At 36.8% G+C, this 11,480-nt stretch overlaps 1 protein-coding gene across 2 annotated transcripts in view; it reads left to right on the top strand.

The window, feature by feature from the left end:
• The first annotated feature begins 668 nt into the window (after nucleotides 1–668).
• Nucleotides 669–11,480, top strand: part of LOC145662452 (dipeptidyl peptidase 1-like) — a 92,769-nt gene continuing 81,957 nt past the window's right edge. Inside the window, exons 1-2 of one of the 2 annotated variants that reach the window (XM_081728041.1) lie at nucleotides 669–1,231; nucleotides 9,199–9,353. In XM_081728041.1, the coding sequence (XP_081584167.1) occupies nucleotides 1,048–1,231; nucleotides 9,199–9,353 (339 nt within the window). In that variant the 5' untranslated portion in view covers nucleotides 669–1,047. The remainder of the gene's footprint in view (nucleotides 1,232–9,198; nucleotides 9,354–11,480) is intronic. The other variant, XM_081728043.1, reaches the window with a different exon arrangement.

The raw sequence follows: 11,480 nt of genomic DNA, 5'->3' as shown, positions 1-11,480 counted from the left end.
GATATTTAAAAATCAGCAAAAACAACCGATATTAGTGGCGAATTAATAGTTGACGGAATTCTTGAGATGAACAGTGATACTTCCGATGCCGTTTAAAACCAAATAGAGCTCCGAAACTTGGAAGAGAGGAGGCAATATAAAAATGATCGAAAATGACCGATATTAATGCCGAATCCATAATTTACGGGGTTGTTAAGATGAACAGTGACACTTCCGATGCAGTTTAAATCCAAATTCAGCCTCTGAAGTTGAGGGAGGGGGAAATATATAAATGTAATCGAAAATGACCGATATCAGTGTCGAATCCGTAGTTTTTGGAGTCGCTGAGACGAACAATGACACTTCCTATGCCGTTTTATTTCAACACAGAGAGGCGAGTTATCAACGCTTGTATATATATATAGTGGCGGATCCAAGGGGGGTTATAGCCCCCCTTGACGCTCAGGTATATACTGGATAAAATGGGCTTCAATCCTGCTTTACACTGGATAAAACGACAAAATATGGTGTTGCCCCCTTGATCATATCCTGAATCCGCCACTGTATATATATATATATATATATGGGAAACTATACATGAAAAATCCTGAAAAACATTAGAAAAGTATTAATATTCTGGCAACATTGATTTTGCATCACCAGCATCAAACAGAGAGTGAAGTGTGTATGTATGTAGCAGAGCGAGTAGTAAGTTGGTGCTGCGATCGCAAAAAAAGAAAGAACGAAAAGTATGAAACGTTTATTTTCTCACATGATAAAATGTCCCAGTGAAGTAAGCAAACCAAGAACATGCTTGGGAGTTTCGACATGGTGCTTAGCTGTTATCAAAACCACAGGAAGAAGACGTTAACAAACTACATTTGGTGCATATCTTTGTAAGCTTGTCGCTTCGGTTTGCTACATTTTGTAATCTAAGGATATTGTTTCCTTTTCTTAAAGACGGAAATCCTATTCTATTACAAGCTTCTAACCGACGTAAACGGTCATAGTACCGAATGATCGAAAATAATAATAATAATAAAATATTTGAGGTAGATTTCTTAAAACATGAAAGCTTATGTTATTTATAATGTGTTAAGTGCGGGGATGTTGATAGTTTTAACGGGAAGAACTTTGAGACCAGTTTTATGTGACACTCCAGCAAACTGCACGTACGAAGAAATCCAAGGAAGGTGGATGTTTTATGAAGGGATTAGGAATGGTACACGCAATATTAGCTGCACGAAAGGTGGTAAGTAAAATATTCAATAATAATAATAATAATAATAATAATAATAATAATAATAATAATAATAATAATAATAATAATAATAATAATAATAATAATAAAAGGATCGGCCCTGGGCAATTTACCGCCTTTTGCAATGGAACCATTTGCCGCTTCACTATCCCTAGAAAGAACAAATCTTAAAAGCCACGATTTTAAGTATGCCAGCCCGTCATGAACCATAAAGGTGAAAAAAGCGTAATCGCACTCAGAAAGCCCTATACACTACAAATAGATCTCGTTGTGTTTATTTTTTTCCTTTAAATAATAATCTATTATCTTAGTGAAAGATAAAGCAAACACATCTGCAAAGCAAAGATGGTAATGCTTTTTATAGAATTCGATATCGAGCTTGATGTCTCTCTGTTCTGCCTAATGACCCTCCAGCACTTTGTAACACATCTTTTATCCAATCTTATCTTAGACAGAACAGGAATTCCTGTTCTGCCTAGTGTCCTTTCTGTCTCATCTTCGTAAAAATGGATAATAAATGTAAAAGTTAATACTAGTTATTTTCCCGTCAATTGCAGTTGCTTTCAGGACCTCTTGATTTTCTTATATCATTTCAGCTTCTCTGAAATTAAATTAGGAATCATCATCAGGAATATACTAAAAACTAGCTCTAATTATGTAAATATTTTTTTTTAAGAAAATGTAATCCTTATGTGATATATGTGATGATGATAATAAGAATATAATTTTATGCGACAATGATAATCAACTAATGTTTATGATTGTTTATGGGATAACATAAATTGATTTCATAGAATAAAACCTTTGATAATAAAAATATATATAACTTTAAGAATAAATGGTAATAAGAAATGGTTTTTATATAAACGCATCATAATTTTATTTGCGATTTTATTTTAACAATAGTAATAATAATAAATCACAAAATGTCAACATTTAGAAATGTGTTGAAAATAAATCACGTGTAAAGTCATAACAGCTATAGAAACGATTTTATCGTAAGTGAGCGCCGCACTCACGTGTCGACCGCTCGCGTCACAAATCAACAGTCGACCGTTCCCGGGTTAATTAAGTCAATGTTTTATGTATTCAAGTCTTTTTCAACATTTGACTTGCCATATTCACGTCAGAAGTTAAAGAGAATAATTATATACCTAATCCTGTGGAAAAAGCAAACTTTAATATTCCCTTTCTTTCTTCTTCGCTGAAATCTGGGACATTTAAGCGTCCCGAGAAATATTCTCGGGACACCGGGACGCAGATCTCGATTCCATGAGGGTCCTGGATTTTTCCGGACGAATGGCAAACCTAGTATAGTTCTGAAATTGTAGTAATTTCTGTACAGTCATGTAACGAATCTGTGGTATGAAGTCCATTCAACTCACACACGTCTTTTTTTTTTTTTTTTTTATCTTGCAATTTTCGCAAACAGCAGTGTATATAAAGTATTCGGAAACAATACCAAAAAAGATTTAGGAAATCAACCCCCACACAAAAACATGAAAAAATATATGATCTAGTCTGGATGCAAAAATGCCTTCTTTAGGAATTGTAGAACTCCAAAAATTGATCGGAAAAACACAGAACTGGTAATAACTCGGAAAGAAAATATCAAATAAAGATCGGATAAAAGAACATAGTAATTATTTTGTGTCCAGATTCCATAATGTATGAGTGGGTATGAAATATGTGTCAATTTTTCAGTTTCTTATCAGTTATTTTTCGTTTCGAGAAAACCTCATAAACAATTTTCTGATGCTTCGAGGTTGTGACCGTATCGCCGCCCCTGTTCCACATTCACTGGAAAATTAGGGAGGTCTATAGTTCAGCATATACTCACCTGAAATGATGGAACTAATGAAGGGAATAAGAGTGACTATACACTATATTTTTGAAAACGGTCTAGCATATATCTATTAAAAATTCTAGAGTCTTTCTATTTCAACTATGCCCTCTTCTGGCGCTGCTGTCGATATGTGATTTCCCGTACCTTCCTCGAAAGAGGAGGGACAATTTACTGTGACGGAGATTTTTCAGTTGTTGGATGCAGAAGCGTTGCCACAATGAATTATTTCACGAACTTCGCTCTGCTTTGTCTTGTTAGCCATTCTAAGTAGCCCATGATCTTCACGCGTCAAGACTAAACGACTGAAAGACAAAATTGGCAACACAGCTGAGGTCATTCACTTTTTTCCCCTAAGCAAAGGGAGGGTTCCATCCGCTAAAGGGTAAAAATGAAATGAAATCTTTAGTTTTACGTCCCACGGTTATGCCGGTTAGGCTAAAGGAGACGGTGATGATGAGAGATGAGTGAAGTGGTGGAATGAAGAAAGTGGGAGGAAACGGGAGAACCCCGAGAAAACCCACGAACACGGTGTTTGTCCACCACAAAGTCCACACGGCGCGAGCTGGGATCGAACCAGGGACCCCAAGCACAGGAGGTGAACGCTCTACCACTTTTTTTTTTAAACCTTCTTTATTGAGAAGAACAAACAAAGTACATGAACATATTAAAAATTAAAAAAAAAAGTGAATTTATACATTTGTAAAAAAATATGGTAAAATAAAAAAAAACGAAAAGAAGAAGAAAGAAAAAAAAAACTGACATAATGAACAAAGACAATGCAAATATACATAGGTGTCTGCACGGGGCAGGCAGGTTACATAATTACTAGTAGATTTACCATTAGTTATTCCTACATTATCATGAGCTGATATGAGAAAAGTGTATTACAGATTTGTCATCTTTCTGTTTTTATTATTATTATTATTATTATTATTATTATTATTATTATTATTATTATTATTATTATTATTATTATTATAACATTACATACATGGACAAAGACTCTGTAAGAACAGTTAAATAGTTAGCAAAAAATTTCCTTTTTCGTGCAGGTGAGAGAAGGCTGGCCTGATATTGCAAATATTGCTTGTATAATTCTATATGATAAGGCCGATTAGTATGCACAAGAAACATAATTGTCTGTATAGTTATCCAGATAACAGCATTGTTTTTAAATGTCGGAAAATAATTAAAAGCAGGCCACAAAATAAGTTCTGTTACAGTAAAGCTATGAGGTGAAAGACGACAAATTTTGCTAATTAAAATACAAAAATACTTCCAAATGATTGGTACGTTGGAACAGGCATGAAACTTATGCGCTAGTGTATCAAGATTGTTGCAGTATGGGCATATATTACTATTTACAATACCTATATTGTGAAGTTTTTCCAATGTTTCGTATACATTATTGACTATAAAATACCAGGTTGTACGTTGGTGGTGAGTGAGAAAGGAAGCGTTGATGTTTTTCCATATAGCATTCCAATTTTTATGTGGGTGCTTTAAGACAACAGTCGGTATACTAGTAACCCACAAGCGAACATAGCGCCAGTAAAGGTTGTTGACCGAACCAGTTTCAATTGGATCTTTTGCTAGCAAGGCGTATATCATATCAAGTATGACATCACGTAAATGAGGAAATTTGTAGCTCCAAGGAAACACGTGTACTGGCGCCTGAAGGTCTAAACAGTGGAAGCAGACATTGATAACAGCAGCCGTAATCGAAGTCTCGTGTTCACAGACCAGCTTACAACTTCTGTGCATAAGAAGGGCACGTGCCTGTGCTTCTATGTGCAAAAAGCCTATGCCTCCTTCACGTGAGGGGAGGTAGAGTTGATTCTTAGCCACGCGTAAGATTTTGGAATGCCATAAGAAAAACAAAGCGTGACTGGTTAACTGGTTAGATATTTTAACTGGCATTGGTAAAATCTGTGCAATGTGGCTGAAAATACTAAAAACAGACGTTTTGAGAAATAAGTTTCTACTAAAAATGTTCATGTTTCGCTGTCTATGAGTTATAAGAAGACTTCGGATTTTATTTGCTGTAAGATTATATGACTGTTCTACTGTTTGATTGATATTATTGTACCACCATACACCAAGTATTTTGACACTTTGAACCGTATCATAGTAGTTGCTATATGAAGCATTGTATTCTGGATGAATACATAATATTTTTGTTTTTCTGTGATTGAGTTGCGCTCCAGAAGCCTGTTGATATAAGGTTAATAACCGTTGTAGGCTATTCATGTCGGCCGGATTTTGTAAACAATAGTGGGAATCATCTATATAACTTTGTACAGTTAGTTTGGTATTGTAGACAGACACACCAGGGAGTAAACGTTCAGTCGCGTATATAAGTGGTGCAAGGGACAAACTGAATAATAAACTTGACATTGGGTCACCTTGCAAAATACCATTATTAATGTTTATTGGGTTACTTAAGCCACCATTAACTTTAATTTTTGACAATCTATGCGTATAAATTCCTCGTACAAGAGAAATAAAGGAGGACCCAAAACCATATTTCTCAAGGACTTTGAATAAGTAGTCATGGTTAATCCTATCAAAAGCTTGAGAATAATCCGTGGCTAAAATAGCAACGGGTGAAGGAGCAGTTGATTCGTGGTAGGAAATGAAATCTCTAAGATTTGATAAAGCCTTATAGATCGGGTTCTGTTGGCCTATTCCATATTGATGTGCACTTAGCAGTTTGTCACTAAACACTTTCATGCGTGCAGTTAGACAGCGTGTTAAAATTTTTAAATCCGTACACAGAAGGGAAATAGGTCTTAAATCATTAACACTGGAAGTGCGAGAATGTTTAGGTACTAAAACTGTAACACCTGTGCGAAGAGATTCACCTAGAACTAGAGTCTGCCTATATTCATTGAAAAGGTTCGTAAGAAAGGGTGCTAAAATATCTATAAAGGTTATATAGAATTCTAGAGGTAGGGAATCAATCCCCGTAGATTTTCCTCGACGGCCGGAAACAATGGCTGATTTAACCTCTTCTACTGTAAATGGACTAGATAGATATTCTTGATCCTGTTTCTGTAGGACTGTAGGAAGATAGTTGAGAAGTTCGGGACTGTCACAGAAGGAAGTAGGCTTAGCATACAGCTGTTTATAATGATTTGTGACACAATGTATTACTTGCTCACCTACATACACGTGACCGGTGGCATCTTTAAGCTGAGATATAAATTTCTGCTTTCCACGCATGAGTTCTTTGTTGATTTGTACAATTCCGGGAGTTTCTAAGTCGTCATATTGATGTATTTTACTGCGAGTTGTGAAACCTTGGATGCGGCGTTTGTGCATGGCTAATAGGTGGGCTTTAATTTCTTGAATTTGAGGTCGAAAATTGCTACCTTGAAGTTGTTCTTTCATGTAGTCTCTTAAGAGAGTGGTGTAATATTGATACTGAGTACAATATGAAGCATTCCGTTTCCGACAATATTGTTGAGTAATCACTCGAAACTTCGGTTTGACTTTCTGTTCCCAGAAATGCATAAGGGATCCTTTGTAATATTGATGACGGTGTAAAAGATCTGCCCATTCTTGGTGAATAAGATGGATGTAGTCAGGCTCCTGTAGGATGGAGGTATTAAAATACCACAAGCCGCTTCGTTTTAAAAATTTTGAGACGGGGAGATCAATGGTCATTATAACTGCCAGGTGGTCACTAAAGCAGATGGGTGTAATTTGTACATCTCGAACCCCATGAAGAAGAGATTTACTGATATAGAATCTGTCCAATCGAGAGGAAGACGATCCAGACGTGAAGAATGTATGTCCTGGTTCATTAGGATGAAAATGGCGCCACACATCCACTAAATCATAAGTTGTTATTAGTTGACGGAGAGCAGACGAATCACTGAAATGAGGATAAGCATCGAGAGGAGAAAGTGTGCAGTTATAATCCCCGGCAAGAATGCATGGGGACTGACCATTATACAAAGCCGGGGGGAGTTCAGTAGCAAAGAAATTATTTCGTTCTCTTTTATACGAAGAACCAGATTTAGCATAGACACTGCACAAACGAATATTTTGTAAATCTCCGGTGGTAATACGCTCACTGGGATGTTGTAAAGGTGCCAAAAAATTGAGATCACTGCGGTAAATAATGGCGGTTCCTGAAGCTGTTTCACTAACACTGGTAACATGAGAATGATTCGGTAGGTAATGGAATTCCGTGACTGCGACTTCCTGAGCAAACAAAACATCGATTTCTTCTTGGTGTATAAAGTCACTTAGGGCATGGTGCTTAACTAAAGAAGTGAACTTATTGAGATTAACAGTCGCTAAACGGAACGTAAACATAAAAACGAGGAGAGACAAGAAATATAAGCGAGCGTTACAACACATGATAAAGAGTAGGTAATATCACTGCAGAAAGAATAAAGAAAAGTACCACAATGCAGTATTATGATGCCACTACAATTTTAGGTACCCCCTTTTTCGGAATTAACCACTGGTTTCAACTTTTTTGTGGATGCTCGCGTTTGGCGTGCATGAACGACAGAAAGATCGTGTATAGGACGCAAGTCCTTACTACATACACTACTGAGTACTTTTTCTTTACTGAGTTTGCGTTTATCACTATGAGTAATTTCTGTATCTGAGTCACTTGTGGAGTCACTACCGCGAGAGCGCGATGTTAAGTTGAGAGTGAATTCTGGTGGAACAGCTAAAGGTACGGTCTGAGAGACGGAACAAGTCTCTTCGACTAAACCAGTATCACTTACCGTAGAAACTGATGTGACGACTGTTGAAACAGCTGGTGCGGTGCTGGGTGTTATGGGTGCTGGAATAATTTTAGTATCCTGAGTTTCTTCCACTTCCATGGTATTAGATGGTACAGGTTCTGCAGGAGCCGATTCGGAGTGAATGGGGGGATCTGCAGGCTGGTTGTCTGATTCGTTCGGTGGATTTGAAGAAGGTGATTCCAGAACATTCTTACGAAGCACGGGAAAAACACTGTAACTACCTGTATCAGGAGCTGATGGATCCACTGGTAAATTATGAGGTACTCGCACAATGGGAGAAACGGAACTGGTTGATGAAGATGGCACAGTAAGACGGGAATTCCTCTTCTTAGGACATCCCTGAACAAAATGGTCGGGGGAGTTGCAGATGGCGCAAGTTTGAATTTGACCAGGAAAGCTGGTAAACAAACGTAAACCACAGACCGTGATAAACGAAGGAATGTTTCGTTTAATAGTCATTTTAACAAGCTTACGACCCGTTCGGGTAGCATAAACATGTTCCTTTGAATATTGTTCGTCGACAATACTAGTAACATCGCCATATTGGGAGAGCACACGCGTTAATTGCATGTCACTAAGTTCCATGGGGCATAAGGACACCTTGACTATCACCACAGAATTATCCGCCAAATCAATAGGCAACACATGTTCCCCATTATTATCGGAGTAGGTCACTACTCCATTCGTACTAGCTAGGATTTGTTCACATAACACTTTGTTAATTAATTTCAGATATAAGTTCTTACGTAGAAAGTCCATTTCAATGGACAACACCTGATCAAGGGTTAACTTAAATACCTTACATATCCATTCATGAACAGCAATAGACGTGGGCTTTTGACTCACCGTAACAAAGTTGATACGCAATGTATTAGCTCGTATGCAACTCATGGCAGTAATTCGACGATAAACGTCACCAAACTATGAACAAAAGAAATATGCACTGAAAATGCTTATAAAGTTAGAACGGTTAAACTGAAAATAAGTCACACTGAAACTTCAAGTTCTCACAAAAAAAATAGCGATGTAAACAAACACTCGAAACTAGAGCGACGGCAGAGACGATGTTACTCGCCTCGTTGACTGAGCCACCGCGCCCCCTCCGCTAAAGGGAAGCGAGGGTGGAGTCGAAATATAGTTGGCATATTTTCCGAGGGTATAGGTAGAATAGACAGGCTCTAGCAATGCATTATTGCATGTTGGCCTATATAGAATGTTTTCGGGAAGGGATTCATTCCCTAAAGTTTATTGGTGTGTTGTTTCTGAACACCATGTATACATATTCATGAAGACGCAATGACTTTTCATAACTAAATATACTTTGAAATATGTATTTACAGCAAATTATATGAGTAAGTTTTGGATAGACCTTACATTTCCAAATATTGCCAGGGATAGATTGGATAATAATGGAACTTGGACGATGATTTATAACCAAGGATTTGAAGTCACTATCAATGGAAGGATATATTTCGCTTTTTCCTATTATAAACAAGTGAGTAACATATATAAGGATTGTTAATATTAATAATAATGTAACTTTTACCCTTTTAAAGTATTTCCTAGTCAGTTTTATATTCTTAAATACTCCAAAGCAAAATGTGATATTACCAGATCACAATGCAAAGTTGGTAAAATTGATCTGGAAACTTACATATACAGGGTGGCCCAAAACTAGGTATACAGCGGCACCTAAATTTTAATTTTAATAATTTTCCATCACATGAGTGTTTGATATGTCCTTCAATATTGCAACATTCTTCAAATGTACTGAGAGTGCTACGACACATTACGACACAAATTTGTTGTAATGACGTTCTTGATGTTGAAAACTCCAGGGATGCTCGCCATGTTGATTTTTTTTTTTTTGCTCTGTTGATAAATATCAGTGCAATTGTCTTTTTTTTTTAATTTTCGTTTGTCACTGCAGTATTAGGGGGTCTAGTTTTTGGTGCATTAACTACTAAGCCTGTGTCATCAAATTTGCCCCTGATGCGATAAATTGTTAAATGTGTTATTAAATTTGTTTCTCCATAATGTACGAACATGTTGAACATTTTCACTTTTCCAATGGCTTTTGAAATTCCACTTTCTTTGCTTTTCATTCATGTTACCAGCCATCATTCAAGAAATTAAGATATCTGAAAAAGAAAAAGAGAAAAAACGTTACAAACAACAAGTTACGGCAGTACAACTGTATAGGTACTTTTGGGCCACTGTGTACAGCTATGTTCAACTTCATGTTTTGTAGTATTATGCATCTTTATATTTATGGGTTGTACAAAAACTATGCTGTTAGAAATTTTTCATAGCTTAATATTACTTTTTAAATTAGCCTCTAAACCAGTGTTCAATTCAGACATTTTCACCCGGGGGGAAAATTGAACTCCTCGGTGGGAGGGGAGTTTGGGTGAAGTAATTTCTACATTTTGTGATTGAAATTTTGAGAGTTTCTCCGGGGGGAATGAATTTTCTTCGGGGAAGAGATTCCCTCCGGGCTACCCCCTGAATTCATCCCTCCTCTAAACAGTCTTGATTCTTTGTTTGTTTGGTGAAGTTTAATGTTCTATTTAAGCACCAAGGCTACATGAGACATGGATCTACAATTAAGGATGAGATCTGAACCATCACAATGCCCTCCTACCAGAAATCGAATCATAAATCACATGCATCAAAGATATAGGCTCCATCCACTAGATGGAACATCACATCAAATGTATTGAAACACCCTTCACCTCAATCTTCATATTGAATACAAGACTGCAGTATTGCCTTTGTGAGATAAAGTAACAGTAACAAGTTACAACTTTAAAAGAAACTTACCTAAGGCGTATCTCTTGCGTTATTAGGCGTATTTCTTGCAATATCCTTGTGATGCTTTGTACAGTAACAAAAAATAGTGAACACAGGCTCATTCTTACTTATTAAGGTGATTGATTCTTTGCTTTGTAGCTTAACTCACAAATAAAATTACGTTCTATCAAAATTTATCTTCGTGATAACAACTTTGCGGTAATTCTGCTTTTAGAAAGATCCATTCAAATGCGTTAAGGCAATGATAATTTTCCTATGATAACATTCATAATGAAATTAAATTTCTAGTTTTCCGTCCCACTTTTATGCCATTTTAGCTAAAAAGAAGATGGATGATTAATGAAAGTGAATGGTAATAGCATAATTGGTGGCATGAGAATGTGGAGGAAACGGGAGAACCCTGAGACAAACTTGCCTGGCCAGGGATAGAACTAAGGACATGCAGCACTAAAGGGAAGCACTCTAGTGCTGAGCCACTATGCTCCCGATAACATTGTTAGTACAGGGTGTATCAGAAAGGACTTCACAACTTTGAAAACTCTTATTGATTTATCCATTTATTTACAAACATGATTTTGTTGTCATTTTATAGCAAAATACATCAAGTTTTGATTCACGTAGTACACTAGTTCAGAAACAAGCCACTGCAAGCGCTAGCGGCAATTGCAGCAGAGATGGCTGCCTCTGCTGATCCCGAGCACATTTTCGCCGATTCCAAGCGTTTCATCCAAAAAGAGTCATCTATCCCTTTTAGGATCTTGTGCTTTTGGGGTATTTTTTTGACTTTCAGTCAAGCAGCTACTGCATC

Source organism: Thermobia domestica, chromosome 10, assembly GCF_964235325.1.
Source record: "Thermobia domestica chromosome 10, izTheDome1.hap1.1, whole genome shotgun sequence".
Classification (NCBI taxonomy): domain Eukaryota; kingdom Metazoa; phylum Arthropoda; class Insecta; order Zygentoma; family Lepismatidae; genus Thermobia; species Thermobia domestica.
This window is presented reverse-complemented; position numbering and strand designations above follow the sequence as displayed.